General features: G+C 62.8%; 1 protein-coding gene across 2 annotated transcripts in view; it reads right to left on the bottom strand.

The window, feature by feature from the left end:
- Positions 1-13,362: 13,362 nt before the first annotated feature.
- LOC111160435 (TBC1 domain family member 16) overlaps positions 13,363-19,882 on the bottom strand; it is a 73,124-nt gene continuing 66,604 nt past the window's right edge. For both annotated transcript variants that reach the window (XM_022523560.1, XM_022523561.1), the window contains exons 11-12: positions 19,031-19,177; positions 13,363-18,345 (exon numbers count right to left, since the gene is read on the bottom strand). In XM_022523560.1, the coding sequence (XP_022379268.1) occupies positions 18,097-18,345; positions 19,031-19,177 (396 nt within the window). In that variant the 3' untranslated portion in view covers positions 13,363-18,096. The remainder of the gene's footprint in view (positions 18,346-19,030; positions 19,178-19,882) is intronic.

Genomic DNA, 19,882 nt, shown 5'->3' on the forward strand with positions numbered 1-19,882 from the left:
CCCCCTCCCCATTGCCCCTGCCCCCCACTCTAGGTCTGAGCTGAGATCTGGGACCTTTGTCCTTTCCGCAGGCTTCAGAGGTCCTTCTTGGGTGCTATCCAGCATCCCCTCCAGGCTGCCTGGCTCGGCTCCGTGACAGGGAACTCACAGCCTTCTCCGCAGAACAGCTTTACCTGAAAGTTCTTTCTGGGATTGACCTGCACACACTGCCCGTGGGAGAGCCAGCCTGGTCTCCTCTCTCCAGATCAACAAACAGGGGAAGGCTGCTTCCTGCCCACCCCCCAGCGGTCTCTGAAGGTCCCTGTCGTGGGCCCCTCCCAGCCTGGCCGCCACTCTGTTGCTCTCCAAGGTCATGTCCATCCGGAGCCCAACCCCTCGGAGGTCCCCGGGCAGGGTTGCCCTGCCACTTGGGGAAAATGACCCTGGGCCGTCTTCGCATCTCCAAGTTTCGTCTCACCCGGGGTCAGAAGGGGTCTCCAAGTGGGAATGAAGTTTAGGATCAGTGAGCCCCTGTGGCACGTAGCCCAGGACCCCACCAGAGGGTTGGGCTCTGTGACCCTGGGCACACTGGCTGTCCCGGGCCCAAGATCTGCGAACAGGGCCAGTGGGGAGCCCTGCACGTGTCTCCCTTCTCCCCAGCAGAGGATCCTGTAGGGAAGGCTGAGCTGGGAGAAGCTGGGGAAACGCCCAGAAGAGAGCAAATACCGGTGCCTGCGAGTGTGTTTGTTTTTTTAACAATGGTGATGACAACCGCTCCTAAGCCTCCACTCTGTCCAAGGAGGGCATGGTGTCAGACGCCAACGAACTGTGTCCCCACCCACTCAGGCTGCAGTGCTGGGGGAGGGTTTTAGGGTGGGAGGGGCCCCGTTGCAGACAGAAGCCCCAGGAGCAGGATGGCAGGAGGCCCGCTGTAGGTCCCCCCCCGCCGCGAGTGACAGGTGCGAGTGTCCACGTCTGACACCGCGCTGGCCCCACCAGTCTCCCTGACAGCGTCCCAGGCTTCCAGGCCTTGGAACTTGAGCCGCTTCCCTGTTCCGGCCACGGGGGCCCCTGCCAAGACCAAAATGTGCCGTGAGTGCGGAACATTCTGAGAAAAGCCTCCCGGGGTTTTCTCAGGAGCCCTGGGAAGGCAGGAAGTCCCCTGGGCTAAGGGGACGGTGACAGCAGGTGGCACCCAGAGCTGTGGGCGGGGCCTTCTCGCAGGGGCGCCCAGGCTGATGAAGCGGAGGCAGGAACCAAAGGCCCAAGCCGGGCGGCATGCCGGAGGCCGGCACCTCCGCGTGGACCCCCCCCCCCCCCAGCATGCTGGGCTCCTCACCAGCCCTGTCCGTAGACCTCGAGCTGTGGGGAGCCGGTGTGCCCAGGGTCCCAGAGCTGCATCAGCGGGGGGCGGGGCCTGTCTTGACCCTGGTCTCCCGCTCCCCCCACGGCAGCCTGTGGCTGGCCAGGGACCCACGGCCAGCAGCCTGCGGTCGCTTCGTGTTCAGATCAACCTGTGCCAAGTCCAGCAGCTCCTGAGTCTTGCCAGTTGGGCTCGGGATGGGGTGGGAGGGGGTGAAAACTATAAACCCATTTTCCTTCTCAATAACTGGGGGGAAAAAAAAACCCATGAAAACCAAACGACCATCAGTGTTTTGACAAATAAGTACGTATGAATTAGATCGAGCTGGACCCAGTGATGTCCGTGGGTTGCTCCAAGATTTCCCTTGATTGTCTCACTGGTGGCCTCTGGGTGCCCCCCGCCCCCATTCCCTCCTCTTCTGTCCCCTTCTCCCCAGCCCCAACACCCTTTCATGCCTCTAAATTCAAGGGTCACACTGCCACCTGAACAGGCCAATCACAACGGGATCATTATAGTTCCAAAGCTAAAAAAAAAAAAAAAAAAGCGGGGGGGTGACTGGGGGGGGTCCAGGAATGTAGCCGCACCCAGGAGAGCCGCACAATCAACTACTGTTGTGTTAGAAGTCTCCCGGTGATAAGAAGCGAGCCTAGAGAGGCCGCTCTCCGAACTGATTGCAGAGCAGAGCAAAAAGTTCAAGGTCGCGAGAGAGCTGAGCACCAAGCTCTGGAGCAGCCCTCCAGGAGCCCAGGGGCCGCTGCCAGGCGTCCGGGCTGGCCAAGCCCTTGGCAATGGCCCTGGTGTCCATCTTCACAGGGGCTCCTAGGAAGGGGGGCCTGGCTCGGTGCCCCACGTCTCCCCTGGCTTCCCGGGCGCCAGGACACGGAGCCTGCTTCCTCCCAGAGGGCTCTGTCCCAATTCTCTGCAGCAGCTGCAGCCCCGAAGGGCCTGCTCCGGCCGGCCCTGGGCCACCGGCTTCGTGTACCTGCTTTATCTTACTTGTTCCTCCCACCTAGCCCGTGCGGGAGGGGTTAAGTCCCTCCCCGTGGCTGGGCAGGGAAACTGAGGCCTGCAGATGGTGACAAGATGCTTGCCTCTGAGCCAGAGCCGTGCGCACGTTTCTCATCATGTTACCGCGCCTCTGGGAAGACGAACACTGGCCTTGACCTTGGGACTTCGTGCACTCTCTCCCTTGGGACCTTGTCGCGACCCTGCCGGCGCGGCTCAGACCAGGTGACCTCCCCGCACCTCTGTGCTCACAGGCGGGACTCACACTCCCCTCCCATGTCTGGCACTCGAGTTTGGCCGGTCTTTCCCAGAACGCCCAGCCCTGAACTGCCGTCCTCCCGTTGGCGTTAGCAGCCAGGAGGCGAGGATAGGAAGGATGGTGGGGACCCAGTCCTGGTCCGAGTGACCTTAGGGCAGGTCACGGAACCTCCTTGTGCCTCAGTTTCCTAATCTAGAAAACAGGGACCATAATAGCCCTCCCCGATGGGGCACTGAGGGGAGTCACCACCAGCACATGACTGGGTCCCCACCACGTTTGGGGCCCAAAAAGCATTCATTTCAGTCCAAGCCCCTCACTGTATATACTAGCCACTGTGGCCCAGAAACCCAGGGCCCCCTTATTCCCGACCCCCCTGGGGCTCGAGGGACGCCCGCCTCTCCTGCCACCACCTCCCCGGCCTCCACCCTCTGAGACCGAAGCGTCGCAGTCACAGAGCTCCGGCCGCAGTCAGGCGGGGTGGCTAGGTGCTCCGCAGACCCGCTGCGCGTGTAAGGGGGTCCAGGAGCTGCCCACCTGCAGGGTGCAGGGAGGGCTGGACAAGCAGGGGACCAAGAGCAGGACAATGGCATGGTCCCCTGGTCTTTGCCTGTCACCCTTGCCGTGGAGCAGGCCCCGAGCCCCGGGTGGGAGGGGCCCAGAGCGCGAGCTGCTGAGTTGGGGACCAGCGAGGGATGGGCGAGCCTTGCTCCCCCCAACTCTCCCCTGCAGCGGTATCCCTACCCCATTGGACAGGTGGACCCTGATAATGGCGCCGCGGCATGAGAGCGTCTAACAGGCCCGGCACAGGTGACATGCTTCGTCTGTTACCCCCCGCTTTTCAGAGAGTCCCCTCAGCGAACTTCAGACGTGGGTTCTGTGTCTGCAAGTTATAGGTGGGCCCCGGAGACTCAGAGCCGCTCAGCGACTTGGCCAAGGTCACCCATCGAGGGGGAGGCCTGGATGGGAACAAAGGGACCCACAGTGCTCAGAGTCCAGAGAACGGCAAGAATGTCCTCAAAGCCTACTCCGAGCAGAGACCTTCTCGTCTCCCCCTGCAGAGCGGGCCTCCGCGCTCTGGGACCTTGTCTTACCCGCCCCATCGGCACTTGTCACAGCCTCTTTATGGTCTGTGTACTCTGACATGCGTCCGTGTTGGTGGTGACATTTCTTCATTCCGACAATATTTGCTGACCGTCAGGGAGGGGCCCTTGTTTATTAATTTACTATCCAGCAAACACCATGACGCTGTTGCGGCCCAGGCACAGCCCTGGGTGTGGGGGACAGGGGCCATGCCCCCGTGTGACCGGTGCCGTGGAGGGCCGGGCTGTGATGGGCGTGGGGCAGACCAGCCGGCTCTGGGAGGCAGAACCAGACAGAGGCCTGGTGGCTGCACTCGGGTTCTGAGAGACCCCGTGATATGCCCATAGACCCACCGTGGAAGGTTGTAGGAACTCGGGATTCAAATTCAAGCTCTCCTTGGGCCCAGCTGTGGGAGCATCCTTGAGCCTGAGTCCCCTTTAGGGGCATTCCGTCCTGCCTAAAAATGAGGTTGTGCTGGGAGCCCCGAGGGAGATGGACCCAGAGCCAGCACCCTCCCGCCCCCAGGTTCCCTGTCTCTCTCTGAGAGGCTCTCCATAGAGCCGCAGGCTGGTGCAGGGGGCAGGTCACAGTGGATGAAAGGAGGGGGCGGTGCCCATCGCTGACCTGCGGCGACAGCTGGGCGGGCCTTCGGCCGGCTGGGTTCTGCAGAGCACAGGGAGGCAGGCAGCCCCGTCCAGCACCAGGCCTGCTGGTGCTCTGACCTGAGAGCTGGCATCCGAGGCTCCCGAGAGGGCGGAAAGGGTAGGGCAGGCAGGGCAGGCCTGACAGGTCCAGCCCCGGGGGCTGCTGAGGACTCTGGCTCTTCTGTTCAGGGAGGTGTGAGGCATCCGTGGCCACACCAGCTCAGCGCTTTGGAAAATCAGCAGGTCTGCGAATCTGCAAGTTCTCACCTTGCAGACATAGGAATCTCCTACCTCTGTGGTTTCCAGACTGTAAAGGCAAGGCACGGAGGGTGAGGGGAAGAGCCCTAGGGTGCCCCGGTGCCCCGTGCTCCTGCCAGACTCCTCCACCCAGGTCCCAGGGCCTCCCTGGGGATGAGGATGGGTACCTCCCCATGCCCCCAAGAACACCCAGGGCCTGGGTGCTGGAAATCCTACCTCAGCACCTCTGCAGGCTTGGAAATCAGCCCGAGGGTGGGTGGGAGACAAGGAAGGGGCTTGAGGGGAGGCGCTCCGGGCTTCAGCCAGGAGAGGAGCGCTGGGTGCCCACTTGAGGCTCCAGGGACCTTCGGACAGACAAGTCCTACCCCTTTCCCTCACATCTGGCAGGGGTCCATGCAACCCCATTTTTCCCCTTTTCTTAAAATTGAAATACTATGGGGGCGCCTGGGTGGCTCAGTGGGTTAAAGCCTCTGCCTTCAGCTCAGGTCATGACCTCAGGGTCCTGGGATCGAGCCCCGCATCGGGCTCTCTGCTCATCGAGGAGCCTGCTTCCTCCCCTCTCTCTCTCTGCCTGCCTCTCTGCCTACTTGTGATCTCTGCCTGTCAAATAAATAAATAAAATCTTTATAAAAAATTGAAATATCATAGACACACAGTGTTGCATTAGTTCCAGGTGTAGAACGCAGCGATTGGCCAAGTCTGTATGATACATGGTGCTCACCAGGAGGGTCACCATCTGTCCCCCTACAACGCTATTACGATACCATTGGCCACATTCCCTATGTTGTATTTGCAGGCACCCCCAGTTTTAAAGTCCCTAGGACCAGGACCCTGCAGAGTCCCGTGATCTGCCCCCGAGCATGACCCCCCCCTTCTGTGTTCCAGCCCTGAGCCAGTCCCCTATACCTGGGATGCGGGGGCCCCCTTTCAGGCAGGGGGGGGCAGGCCTGTGTTCTGATTCTGGTGATGGGGAGAGGCACTCCCGGGGCTGGCTGCAGGACCCGGACATGGTGCCCTCCCTCCCCGCGGCCTCCCCCCAGTTCACACGTTCCCTGGGGGTCCCTCCTGCCACCAGCAGAACTTGTCAAACTTCCTGTGTATTTGCCGGGTGATTTTTTTGTGAAAAGCATCTGTCAGGTGGCCTGGGTCTTCCCCTTCCTGGCCCCACGCCATGGACCTGACCTGACCACATCCTGAGAGACCAGGGGTGCAGGGGTGGAGGGCTCCCAGGGGTGACCCTGTGGGGCAGGGGGCTGTGTGGGGGAGGGGTGGAGTGCCACCTGCAGCCTGTCCCACGGGCTCCGAATCTGTCTGTGACACTTCCTGGGGAATGCGGGCTAGCGGCTTCCCCTCCTTTCTCATCTGAAAACACATCTTTCCCTGGCCCGGAGCTTGGTATACAGCAGGCTGCTATTATGCTCCCAGGGTAGGGCACTAAGAGCCCAGGGTTCCAGCTGAGGACCGAACCCCAGAGAGCCCTGGGACAGAGCCCGAGCTCCCACTTCTCACCCCTGCAGCACCCCTGCGGCAAGGCGCATGTGAGGCACCGCCTCTGCCTTCAGACTGGACTCCATGTAGCCTGGCCCTGTCCCAACTTCTGCCCCAGGGACGCCCCCAGGGGGCCCATCGTCCTTTCCCCTTTCCTCAGGGCTGCTCTCTCTGCCCCCAGGAGGACTCTGAAGCTAACGGCCCCTCCTTCCGTCCCGTGCTGCCTGTTGGGGCTAGGCCCTGCCTCCCCCCGGCATCCCAGGACCCAGCCCGGTTTTGCATCCCACTCTGGGGGTGTCCCCGGCCTGTCGGAGCAGAGCCTGCTGGGGACGGAGCGCTGGGAGCCGGCTCTCCCCAGTCTGGGCGGTCTGGACGGGGGTCGTGGGCTTCTCCCTGCTGGGCGCTGCGGTCCCAGTGTGGGAGAGAGCCAGGTGAGCCCCTCTCAGAGCCGGGGGCTTCTGTCGTCTGGCTGGGGTCACACTCCTGTGTGCGTGATAGAAATGTCCCACATGGTCACAAAGGCCTAGAGACGGGGAGGCCTCATGCCTGAGGTCACAAAGCAAGTTCAGGGCCTGGGGCCTGCCCCTCTCTGCCTGGGAGGGAACCGGTGACTCAGGTAAGGTCTCAGTAAACGCAGATTCAAGGCACTGTCCGGATGGTGCTCAGTGTGTCCCCTCCCCTGGGGAAGGACGGTCCAGCACCATCGGCCCGAGACTGTCCAAGCACGGAGAAAGAAGAATCAGAAAGACCTGGGCACTGGCTGGGTGGCCTCGGACCAATGGCTTAACCTCTCTGTTTCTGCCTCTAAGAACCAGGTCAAACCAGCACTGCCCCCATCTGGCAGCCGTGAGAATTGAGCGCCACCCTAGCGGGGGAAGGCCCTGCTGGTAGGTGACTCAAACTCCAGGTCCCTGGAATTCACGGCCCACCCTGGGCCTGCGTCGCCCACGTTGGCAGGTAGCGAGATCTCCATTCTGGGGAGCATTCCAGGCAACAGGACGTGGCTGGACAGGGCACCCGCCTGGAGTGGGACTTGCCTTACCGGCCCTCCCAGGGAAGGCGCCTCAGCGCCAGCTGGACAGGTCAGCAGCGCCCCACCCCTGCCAGGGGCTTCTTTGCCAAGAGTCACAGGGCCCGCAGGGACTGGGCGAAGAGGTCCCTTTCCTCCAAGCACAGAGCAAAGCTGCTGCTGGTCAGGTCAGAAGCCCGGGTGTCCGCCTGTCCAGGGCCAGGGCCGGGGGCCTGAGGGAGGGTGGGCGGGTACTGGATGGGGGAACCCCAGGGGGACCGCGGCCGCATTCCAAGCACACCTCGTCCTGGGCTGCCCCATGTCTGGCTCCTCCTGGGACCAAGCCAAGTCCCCAAGGGCCAAAAGGCATCACTGACTCACATGAGGGACTCTCCAAAATCTTGATTTCAAGAGAAAAGGGGCCTGGGGGCCATGAGTCCCCATGACAAGGGACACTGCTGAGTTGGCCAGGCTCTGGGGCCGTGGCTGGGGTCCAACTCTGGCCCTGGGGGAAGCGTTACCCCAGGTGAGCCCAGGCAGCTCTCCCGGTAGGGCCTGCCCCTGCAGGGGAGGTCTGGTCCGTGGGCATTACAGGCGGGCTGCACCCAGGCCCCTGGGGAACTCCAGGTCCTGGGGGCTCTGCGGAGGCCTCTGGAGGAGGGGGAGGGCGTGGTGTACTTGGGGTTTGCATGGAGCCTGTCAGCTGGGTGCGGACAGAGACTAAGAGGAAGGCTGAGTGGGCGGAGGAACGAGGGGCCAGGTCTCTGGGGCACGTGGCCTGGCGCTCTAGCCTCAGGCTGGCTCCCAGGGGTGGGGCCCTGGAGGGATGTGGGGGCCACGCCGGGGCCTGGGGTGCTCCGAGGCCACTGGACCCAGGTGCCCACCCTGCCAAGGGCTTGGTCTGTCCCGCCCTCTTGCCCTCAGCGGGTGGGCTGGGGGCAGGGTGGCGTGCGGACCTCTCCAGCAGCTGTGGCCGTGAGGATGGGCCAGCGACACCTTCCATTCCAGACCCTCCTGGGGGCTCAGTGTGTTTTCTTCTTCTGGCCCCCGGGGTTTCGCTGGGAGTGACTCGTTGGCAGGCCTGCCAGCTTGCACAGTGTCCTTTTAATTAGATTTTCCCCAAATTCCCTCTGTCACCGGGTTATTAATATTTATCTGGAGTATACCTGACATGATTAGCTCAGCGGGCCCGGGGGTGGGAGAGGTGGGGGGATGGAGGGCAGGCGCCCCTCCTTTCCCCGTCCCCTCCCACCTCTTCCCATTCCCACCCGGAGCCCCCCGCCCCTTGACCTCCCTCCGTTCCCTGAGTGCCCTCCCTCCAGGAACCCCCCAGCTCCTGTCCTGTGTGCCCCCTCCCTCGGGGCCCCTCCCTGCCCCTCACTTGGGCGGGAACCAAGGCACCCGGGGGTGTGCACACGGCTGGCAGGAACAGCGGCGGGGATCCCCACTTGGAGAAAAGGCCGGCTGGGGGTGAAAGCCAAGGAAACGGCAACGAAGCCCCTTCTGCAGAGGACGGGATGCACTGGTGCGGGCCCTCTTCCTAGGGAAACGGGAACTAGCGTGGAGGTCGAGGGGCCCCACTGGGCCCACACAGGCCCACATGTGCCTCCTTGTGCCCTGGGCCCCAGTGGCACTGGCAGTGCAGGGGCCCTACTCTCGGGGCCTGGAGTGCGTGGAGGGTTCCGGGAAGCCCGTGGAGGAGGCAGGGATGTGAACGCCTGCCCGCCTCCCTCCGTCCCGGGGGGACGATACCTGGTGAGAAGCCCGGGCTTTGCAGGGAGGTGACCGTGCAGATGGCTCTGCCCACCCTCTGCCCCCCGGGTCTGTGCCTGGCTCCCTCAGGACAGCTGAGGGGCTGGGGACGCAGGGCAATCGGCCTGCTGTCTCACTCAGAGCTTCCTGGTGGCTAGGGCTCTGGAACTTGCTTTCTAAAAAGGAAAACACCCCATGGGGCGGGGGTTTCCAGTCCTGTCTGGTCCTCCGAGATCTCCTAGGCACCCGTCCACAGCTGGGGGTACCGAAGCCACACGGTCTGCAGGAGTCTTCGTGGAGAGGGGTCCTTTCTAATCCTTAACCAGATCCTGGGGGCCAGGAGCCCCCTCTCCGGCTGACCTTGGCGTTCCGGGCCAGTTTCAGGCCTGGGACAGGAGGAGGGTCTGTGCAGGGACCAGCAATGGCATTTCAGGCCACAAGCCTCCCACCCATTCCGGGACCCTGGGAACTCTCTGGGGCGGCCGTGGGGGCTGAGGTCTGACCCCGAGCGTTGAGGGCGGTGGTCCTGCTGGCAATACTCTCTCATCTGCAGACTCCATCCTGAAGAGGGGAGGTGAGGGAGGCTGGGGAAGGGGAGAGGAAACCTGCAGGCCGGAGGCGAGGGGACCCAGCCCCCGCCTGGCAGAGCTGTCCCACCACAGGCACCCAAAGACGACGCCATGGGGGCAGCGTCTCTTCCCACCTGCACTAGCCTGAGTCCGGCTCTCGGTCTCACCCACCTAGAAAACCCCGTCCCCGTCAACAACCAGGAAATGCACCCCGAGCGGAAGGCAGACGAGATGGTTTTTCTGTCTCAACCCGCTGCAGAGCAAAGAGTCACCTCCCCCAGAAATACCCTCATCTGGGACACCCCCACCCCGCCTCGCCACTGCTTCAGGCTGGCAGGCCCTCTGACCTAGAAGTTCACTCCTGTGTATCTGCCTGGCTCGGGGGGCCACGTCGCCCAGTTGAGCAGTAAGACCAAGAACTGGGGGAAACTCCCGTCTAAATTAGTCATTTGACAGAACCTGGGGATTTATCAGCACATCCAGAAGACGCACGTGCTGGAAGAACATGCTGGAAACAGGACTGACCCTGCTCTTTGGGTGGGCGCATGGGATTCTCCCAGAGGGCACCTGCCCAAAGCAGCGGGGGTCACCGTCACTTTCTTCCTCAAGTTTTCCAATGGGAACAGAGGTGGGCAGAATGGGGGGGGGCAGAAACCTGGAAACTGCCCCAGAGGGGGGATGTCATCAAGGGTCACCGGGCCTGCCGCCCGCCCCTCAGTCTTTGCTGCTGGTTTGCTTCTGGTCTCAGCTAGTTGTTTGTCAAGGACATTTGGGTTTTCTTTTGGAGGACACTGGGACCGTGTATCCAAAAGCTGGCTCCAGCCTGCTCCCCCCACCACCCCGTCCTGACTTGTGCATCTCGTGAGGTGAGGAGTCCAGTGGGGGGACAGGCTTTCCCACCAACACTGAGTTGCGCACCAGGAGTCCACACAGTTCCCGAAGGCAGAGCAGAGGGGTCAGCCACTCCGGAGTAACCCTCTCAGAATCGTCCACCTGTCTTCCCAAAGCTGGTGTCCAGACACTGACCTCAGTCGTCCAGTGAGCCCAATCCAGAGCTCGGACCTCCCACCGCGCGAGGTCTCCCCGGCCCTCGCCCATCGCCGTACTCTACCATTAGATTTTAAAACTGCCGGACCATTGCGTTCACCAGTCACCAACTCGTGGCCACATCTTCTCTCGTGCGCCATCACGGCTGGGAATCAATCAACTTCAGACCTCGCATCGGGGGCAAGGCGGAGGCTTCCCATCCTGTCGCCCTGCACGTGTCTCTCCTGGCTGGAGGGGGTTTGCACCCCAAGGGCTGCTGAACCCAGTCCGCGGCCCCGCACCCCCGCGGTGGCACCCTGATTCCTGACTTTGGCACCTGAACATCGACTTAGAAAATCACTAAGGCATTTTCTCCAAATAAAATAAAATAAAAAGCGCCCTCTTTTGTTCAGGGCCACATTGCTGATGGAAGAGCTGGGGGGCTTCTGACCTGTCGAGGCAGACGGATTATCATAGACAGAGACCGGGCGGCCTCTCTCCAAGCCACTTTGTCTAAATTACAGTGGACGCCCCAGGAGCCTGGAGGTCTGGGCTCTCTCCTGTGATGCAGGGAGGGGAGAGTGGGGGTGGGGAGTGCATGAGGAATGGCTTCTGGGGTATCCCGGGGCCGAAGCTGAGTGGGGTCCACGTGCCCACGGGCAGGTGTCTCCCCGTCTGCAGAGGGCATGGAGTGACCGGGTGGGACGGCTCCCCCCTGCAGCCCCAGATGGACGCGTGTCCACAGGCACGGCTCAGACACGTCCTTCAGTAGCCGTGTCGCTTGTGTGGTCGATGATGCGTGGAGACGACTGTCCTCTGTTCTCGCTGCACTTTTCCTTGCAAGCCTGGTGACCCCATCATCTCCGGGAGATTTTTGCTGAGAAGTGGGAAGGGCCTGCAGCCAGCATGGCGGGGGGGGGGGGGGTCCATCCTGAGGGCCGGTGCTCCCAGAGGCGAGGGAGGCAGGTCGACCCTGGGAGAGGAGGGGACTGGAGCCTGTTCCGTGTGTGGAGGGGCCACTGGCCTGGAAGCGTCCCCACCCCAGGACAGGATGCCCGCCCTGGTGACTCAGACAGAGGACAGAGCCAGATGGCACAGGGCTTTCTCGGGCTTGGACACAGGGCGGCTCCATGGCCACAAACGGCCAGGAGCAGGAAGACCCCGACATTTGGCATGAGCACCCCCATCCCTGCTCACTGCACCATCCTCAGGTGTGGGGACAGGGGAAAGACAGACACCGGGAATGACACACTGGACAGGTCAGTGGGGCTCCTGATGTGACATGTCTTTCTCCCTGGGGCTTGGAGATAAGAGTCACACCTGTGAAGCGTGGGGGGAGGCCTCTCGCACAGAGGGTGCTTCCAGTTTGCCCCAGGAGCCCCAAAGGTGTCGGCATCTAAGTGGCCAACCCTTCCGCCCCGGAGGGTTACAGGGCCAATGTCTTCCTGTCCCAGAAAGCCCAGCCACCTGCTATCCTCGCTTAAGCCCCTGGGGCAGATCCCAAGTGCAATGGCCCCAGGCCTCCCTACAGGAAGGCCACTCGCCTTGAGGGGGACGAGACCCCCAGGAACATCCCCTCCGTCACGAGCAGGAGTAGGAACACTGTGCGGTGCAGACGGCTGTCTATACCACAGAAGCTGCTACCGGGCCGGGTCCTCGGGACTGCAGGAAAGCGGAGGGCTGGGCCTTTCCAGGGCCGCCCCTGAAGAGCCTGGCTCATCGGGCAGCATGTCCCCTTGGCTGTCCCCGTGGCCGTGAACTAGGTTATTCAGCAAAGGGCAGAGCACAGCAAAGACAAGCATCCTGCTGGTACATCCTGGTTGGACCAGACCCAGGGAGCCAGCCGGCCGACAGGTTTGAAAGGCCCTTCTGGGTGGGGCCGGGGCCGGTCCCCTCTGCGGGGCTGAGCTGTGGGGTCTGGACCATCCCTTCCGGAGGATATGCTGCTCCCGCCCCTGGCTTCCGGGCCCCGTGTCTGTCTGCGTCAGACTCCAGGTTATGGCTGGAGCTGGCTTTCCAGCATGACGGGGCAGCAGCACACCCATCCCCAGAAGGACCAAGGTTTCCCTAAGGGGCACCACCAGCCTCGCTCACGCACCGTGTCTCCTGCTGCCCGGCCCCCCGCTCCACCCCCCACCCCGCCCAGAAGGCACTTGCCCAGCCGGCCTCAGGCAGGGGCACCCAGGCATGCAGCGTGCAGACGGGGTGGCGAGGCGGGCCCCGCAGACAGGAGCCAGCCCGCAGTGTAGATATCCAGGAGAGCTTGGCACTGCCCTCTGCCCCGTGCAGCGCAGAACGGTGGAGAGCCAGCTTCAATCCAAAGGTGCTGCCATGGAGGCTAGGAGCTCGTCACGCCACCCCCCTGCTCCCGGAGAACCCGGAACCACCCCAGCCTCCCCTGCCCAGCCTCCCGCAGTCCCCCGGGGCCTGGCCTCGCAGGGGCGCTCGGTGGGCTCGTGAGGTGAGGGGAGTGGACACAGCTTCTCAACTCCATCCCCCCCACGCCCTGCAACAAGGTCAAATTCACCTTATTTGCCTCCTTAAAAAAGTTCCCAAATGCAAGACTCCAGCTTTTCCTGAAATCGGAGCCCTGGCAGTCGAGGCTCAATAAAACACTGTGTGCTTCCAGGCGCCGTGCCGGGCGCGGGGCCCCCACTTGCCGGGGGTTCCCAGGCCTTCCCCAGCCTTTCCTGAACTCCCCCACCGACCCCTCTGAGGCAGAGGCAGAGGCAGGAGCCTCCCTTGCTCCTGGCCCCGGCCCGGGCCCTCCCTCCTGCACACCCCTGGTCATTGGCCCCTTCCCCTTCCCCATCACGAATCCCCAGGCATCTGGGGGCTCTTCTTGGGGTCCCTCTGTGCCCAGCACTGGAACCTGCCACACGGGGACCAGACAGACCCCACGGGGCCTTCCGGAGGCGCCGGACAGCGTCTGTCTGTTGTCAGTGTGATTTATTTACTTTTCAGGGGAATCCACGGGAGGCGGAAGCACGGCTGGGGTGGTGGTGACCAGTCCTGGGCTGGGGGTGGGGCCCAACGGACAGGTGATTGTATTCACAAACGAAACAAAACAAAACACAAAGAATTGCTTGCCATGAACAAGAGTAATCTGTCGATCAAGGTGGACATGATCAAGGCAGAGCCCTACCCTCCGAGCAGAGCCAGAGAGGAGGGCCCTGGGCTCTGAAGGTGCCCGTCCCACCTAGAAATTCAATGCCACATATTTAAAGGGCCAGATGCCCGCAGGCCGCGTGCACCCCTGCCCTGCTCCCTGGAGGCTGAGGGAGGCCCCTCCCGGGGTCCAACAGTACTGACCCAGGAGGCCAGAGTCCCCGCTCGGGGGGTTTCTGTGGAAGGGTAAGACCTTGCCTGCATGGACCACATTCCCGCAGAAGAGCCTTGCACGCCTACGCAGACGCCTTGCAGGAGTGCTGAGGTTATGGTTCATGGTTGACTTTTCTTGGTGGCAGGAGTGGAGGGTGTGGGGTGAATGTTACAGAAGAGGCACAGAGAGATTTCCCGTCGGCCGGGTACGCAGCAAGGTGGGCGTGAGAGGGAATGGGTTTGCTGACTCCCAAAGCAGGGAGAGCTCTGGAGCCAGGGGGCACACTGCGGCTCTCGGGCAAGGCTGCTGAAGGCCAAGGTCAGTGGTCTCTTCCCTGAGCGGCGGGTGTCAACCTTCTCATTTTACAGATGGGGAAACTGAGGCTCGACCCCACTCACCCCCTAGAGGGAGCCCAGGCCTCAGCCTTTACAACTTGGGAGGACATGAGCTGTTTATTTTGGGGCTGTTCCCTTTGAGCCAGGAACATCCATGGACAGAATGTTTTCACTCCAAGGGACAGCCTTGCCGTGTGGCTTAGAAACACCGGCCTCAGGGGATCCTGGGTCTGGTTCCCTAGAGTGTCTGGGGATGTGGCATGCCCAGCCTCAGGCCGGACCTTCCCATCCCTCCCTTGGCCTCAGGCCACCTCCTCTGGCCCAGTCCACACCCCTGCACGTGTGTGGGTCTTCCTGGGGAATGCCTCTTCCTTCCTCCCTACAGGGTGGCCACCAGGGGCCTCTGCTGGGCAAACTGGAAAGGCTTCCTTCTCTTTGCCGCGTGAACCCTGGTGTCCCTGACACCTGCCAGCCTCCCTGCGGGGGAGGGGAGCCCAGACGGATGACTGAGGCTTCTGCGGGGCTCTGCTGTGAGCACATGCCCGTCGTCCTGAGCCTGCCACGCTCCAGGTCATGTCTACCAAACAAGGAATGGCCACGAGAGCTTGGAGAGACCTCCCCAAAACCAAGGGGGAAGCCACAGAGCATCAACCCCCACCACAATGGCCCCCAGTCCTTGCCCCATTTCTGGAAGGCCACCTGTCAAAGATCAGTGCGGCTGACCTCTGCCAGCCCCCGTCACCTAGCCTGGGAGAAGCCACCGTCTTAGGACCAGAAGCTTTTTCCTGTCCGGCTGCCCTCCCCGGATGGGGCTTCGGGTTAGGCTCTTATGGAATAACTCAAAGGACACGTGCTTCAGGTCTGGGATTTGAAAACCTCCGTGCTGCCGGACACGCAGCCGATCAGAACAACACGCCTACTCGTGGCACGCAGACGGGGGCCCCCAGGGAGCCGGGCCACCCCTTCCGGACCGCAGACCATCCTCTGTGCAGAGGGGCCCCTCCCAACCCCATCCACTCCCCACTGATGGGCTCAGGGACACGAAATCCCACAACTTGTGGGTTCCAAATCTTCCTGGCTGGGACTTGAGTTGGAGCCTTCTGGAATAAGAACACTGTTCTCCGCACCTAACAACATGCAACCCTGCCAGCCTGCGTGTCCCCCACCCTCCCAGCACCCTCCCGCCGTCCCTTCCTCTCTGGGAACGGGAACCCTCCCTGGGCCGGCGAGCCCCTGCCATGCCCCTGCCATGCGGCCCCGTCTACACCAGCAGGAGCGTATCAAAGGCTCCCTCTCTTCCCAGGGGCCCCGGCAACATCCTGGAACGTCCGCACAGACATTAGCGGGAGGGAGACTGGGTACGCTCACGCGTGCGCACCAGTCAATAACATTAAGTGTCATTTAAAAAATGGGTTAAATAAGCGGCATCACCGACAATGGCCGTGCCAGGCTGATTATCCCATATTTGCACGTTTGGGAGGTGGGAAGGCTAGAAGTCTAATGATGGAATTATCACCCTAATGCCTTCTGCTGGCTGGGAAGAATCCTGGGGCCGCAGGGTTTTTGGCTGGCTTCCTCTAAACGCACCCAGATGAAGGGAGCCTGCAAGGCGGGCCTTCCCCAGCCCTCCAGAGCAGCCTTTCCTCCAAGCGCCCACACCCCCAGGGCTTCGGTTCCTGAGGTTTTGGCTGTTCTAGAGGCACAGGTCTCCTGGGGGCCCGGCTCAGCACAGGGGAGTGTGTCGGGAGCAGTGAGGGTGGGGTGGCACTTGGGGAGCTGTGGGAGCCGGGAAACTCAGCATGAATGCCTTGTACTCAGGACCCTCCAAAGGGAAGGGATCCCTGGATACCCCCCCCCCGCAAATCCACAGCAGCCTGAAGGCACAAGGTGTCTCAGTAAAATGCGCGGCTGCTGCCTCCTAGATGGTGTGAGCTGAGAAGCATCCTTTACCCCCTTGGCATCTCTTGCCTTTCCAAGGGAAGTCCTGCCCCCTGACAGGAGAGTTCCCAAACAGGGCTATTTGGGCCAAAACCTCCTGGAGGGGATGGTACACATACCCACAGCCCAGTTCCTCCCCCTCGGACTTCCCAGCCCCCTGCCATCACCATTCAGCTCCTCTTGCTAAAGGGAAGGTCCACTCCCCAGCCCTGGATGCTGAGTCCAGACATGGGACTTGCTTTAGCAATGGGAGGACAGCGAGGGTGGCCTCCCCTGAGGCTTGGGAAGGCACCTGTGCATTTCTGCTTCTGCACTTTCGTCTTGACCAAGGTCAGCTTGCGGGGGCAGGGTGGGGCAGGAGACAGCACCAGGTCTGGTCTCTACACACATGAGCAGCCCCTCTGAGCCAGCCGTGGGCACACGGCCAGCCAAGGCCAGGGGTGGCCGGTCTAAACCCCTGACCCTGCATGGGTGGGAGATGGGTCTGGGGGCTCTTCGCTATGCAGCATGGCTGCGGTGGCTAACCGATACTCCTCCTCACGGCGAGATGGTTTCTAGCGCAGCATTGGTACAGCATCTTTTCCACAGCAGACTGGGGGCCGGCACAGAAAGGCATCCAACCCCCTTTCCCAGATGTAGAGCAGGTAAGAAGTCCACCCCACCCGGCCTGGACCCTGCTGCAGGGCTGAAACGGCCAGCCCCCCAGGACCCGGGGACTGAGGGGGCTCCAGGGGTCTCTCCCCAGAAGGCTCTGGCAACTCGGAGATGCTGGAGGACTTGAGCTCATGGAAACAGACAAGCTTCAAAGACGGTGGCGGGTAACTTCCTCTCTCCCGTCGAAAAACATCTCTTCAACGTGGCACCAGCAGCGTGGCTGGCTCTCCGGGGAGAAGAGTGGAAAGAAGCCTCTGTAGGGTGCTGTCTCCACCAGGACTCTCAGCACTTCGCGGGCATGCAGGAGAATTTGAGAAGGATTCAAGCCTCCGTGAGCCCACCAGCTCAAGAACGGCTTTCTGAGCAGACAGCTGGATGCTTTCCAGCCAGCTGGGGGCTCCCACGCCCTCCTCTGTCCATTGTCACTAACTCCCAGAAGGAGCAACCGACAGAAATCTTCCAGAGGTGGGAGCGGTGTCCTGAGTGCCGGCTACATGACGGGGCCGCCGCTGCGCCTGGCCACCTGCAAAGGCCCACGGTCACACCGAGCAGGCCCTGCAAGGAAGCAAAGGTCCTTCCAGGCCTCTCCGATGCCTCGTCCCGGGCGCTCAGCCTTCCCCAGAGGGTGGGGATTTCGCCTGCGCGCCCAGGGCCCAACCCATTGGGCCCCCAGCTGGCGGCCGTGTTTGGTGAGGCTGATCTTGACGTCTGAGACCCTCGTGGAGCACCCGTGCCCCCAGCGTGGGAGAGGGCCCAACCACCCCCAACAGCCCACTTCTCGGGCTCAGCGGCAGGCAGACTGCCTCACATCCCAGGAGGATAAAATGTGTAAACAGACACAGAAGAGTCTCCAGCTTCTCGGACCCTCAGGCTGCTCCTACACTTGTCTATTCTGAAATCACCGGGTTTCTTCTTTTTTTCTTTTTCCAGACATCTTCGTATTAGCTTTGAAGCTGTGCGAAGCTGAGACTGGCCTGCTCAGGAAATGGGTCCTGATGAGGGGGCGTGTTCAGCTCACAAAGATGTCCCTGGGCTGGACGGGACCTTCTTCGGCTCTGCCTTCCTGTGCTTCTGGGTGAGCAGGCCCTCGGCTCCTTTCACACTGCCTGGCTGCGCTGCCCGGACGGAGCTGGAGGAGTCCCTGAGGCACCTGAGACCCGCCAAAGGCAGGCGCCCCGAGAAGCCAGCCAGCCCACCTCTCCAGGCAGAAGGACCGCACATTCTGGCCCTGCTCTTCTGGGAGGTGACTTTTCTCTGGCCTTATGTCGTTAATACAAAAAGGTTCCCTTCCTGTTGCAAGTCTTTCTCCTTTTCTTTCCACCCTCCCCTGACCCCTCCACACCCATCCCCAACCCCTCCCCGGTGCCCAGGCCCTCTGGGGTCCCTCCACCTTCGGCCAGCGCAGGGAGCCCCGCCTATCTGCGGAAACCGAAGCCTTCCCGAGGCGTCTTCCGGCCCTTCTTGCCTTCTCTGGGGGGCTTGGGCGAGGGCGTCTCCACGGTGCCCCCGTAGGGACAGCTCTCCGAGCCCGGGTGGTGGCCCGTGCACTCCACGGCGGGCATGTAGCCGCTGTCCCACATGCCGGTCCCACACAGCTTACACAGGTCATGCAGGCTGCAGGGGACGCGCGGCAGGAGGCGGAACTGGTACAGCAGGCTCCGGGCCTGCCAAGAGAGGACAGGGTGGGGGAGGGTGGGGCAGGCTCCCCAACGCCTTCCTCGGGAGGGTGAGCAGGGCGGCCCAGGGGCCCGTCTCAGTGGCCGTCCCTGCCCTTCCGTCTGCCCCCTCCGACTCAGCCCCTGGCTGGGACGCCCCAGCGCTCCGGCGGCCCCGTGGCGTCGCCTTTCGTCCTCCACCTGGTCCGCTCGCGCGGCCGTGGACAGCGCTGTGCCCACTTCCTACCCACGCGACCTCTGGCCTGTGTCGCTCCTGCCAGCCCCCGAAGACCACGACAGGGCTCCCACCTGGGGCATCGCGGGTGGAGACCGGGAAGTGGGGGGTGGTCAGCACCATCCCGGCCCCTCCACGGGGGACAAGTGGCCGCCCTCCCCCAACGCTGCCTTCTCAAGCCGCCGGCTCTGGGCGGAGAGCGGTGCCCAATGGCGGGAGGGTCTGTCAAGCCGGACAACGTGTTCCCTCCACGCCAGGGAGGACTCTGGTGTCCCAGCCTGGATGTGGACCAGCCCTGCGCCGGGAGCTCCCCAGATCCGGGCCCGCACGGGGCGGGGCCTGCGCTCAAGCCCCGCCCCCATACTGGGGGCTCGGCGTGTGGGCGGGGCTCTGAGGCCAGGGGGCGGGGCTCTGCAAGCCTGGTGGGTGGGGCCGCGTGAGGGAGGGGCGGGCACTCACCTTCCGGAGAACCAGCTCCCCGTTCATGTGCATGGCCAGGTTTCCGAAGTGCAGGAGCATCTGGTCGGTGGCCAGCTGCTGCTCAATGACGTCATCCCCGTAGATGGCCACGATGGCCACGCAGATGAAAAGGTGGAAGTAATCGGTCTGAGGGGGAGAAGGGCGCAGGTGGCGGCTGAGGGCAGAGCTGTGGGGTGAGCCCTCCAGGCCGAGCCCCGTTCCCTGTCTCCCCATCTGCGCTCCGGCCAAGGTCAATACTACACCACAGGCTCCTGTGACATGCAAAGGGGCGGCCTCTCGAGCTACCCCTGCCGCTGGGGTCCGCCCGGGGACACTCCCTCACGGGGCCAGGCGAGAGCTTCCTCGGAAGGCCCTGGCTCACCGCGAAGAAGCCTATTCACAAAAGGCCGAGAAGAGCTCGTGACGGTCCGCGCTGGGTCAGAACGCGGCCAGCGGGCTGTGGACGCGCCAGCGAGGAAGAACGTTCTAGCAGCCACCCTCCGCTCAGCGCCTTCCTCCCTCCTGGCTGAACATCCCAACTCTTGCCCCAGAGATGACCCCTAGGTTTGTTGCTAAGAAATGGAGACGACCCTAACGGAGAGGAGCGAGACAGCCCCGGAGGGCCCCCACGGAGCGTCCCGACAATCCTGCTGTCTTTTACTGTCTCCTCATGGACCCCACAGAGGACCCTGCCGCCCTTCCTGGAGACCACCTCACCCCAGGGCCCAGCAACGCCAGGCACCCGGCAGGATGCCGGTGCGCCCACACTTGACGGGGCACTTCCTGTGAGCTCCCCCGTCCGGATGCTGGGAGGGGGCCCCGGATGCTGGGAGGGGGCGCTGCCTCTGACTC

This window comes from Enhydra lutris, unplaced genomic scaffold (assembly GCF_002288905.1).
Source record: "Enhydra lutris kenyoni isolate GAN:26980312 unplaced genomic scaffold, ASM228890v2 scaffoldscaffold75, whole genome shotgun sequence".
Taxonomy (NCBI): domain Eukaryota; kingdom Metazoa; phylum Chordata; class Mammalia; order Carnivora; family Mustelidae; genus Enhydra; species Enhydra lutris.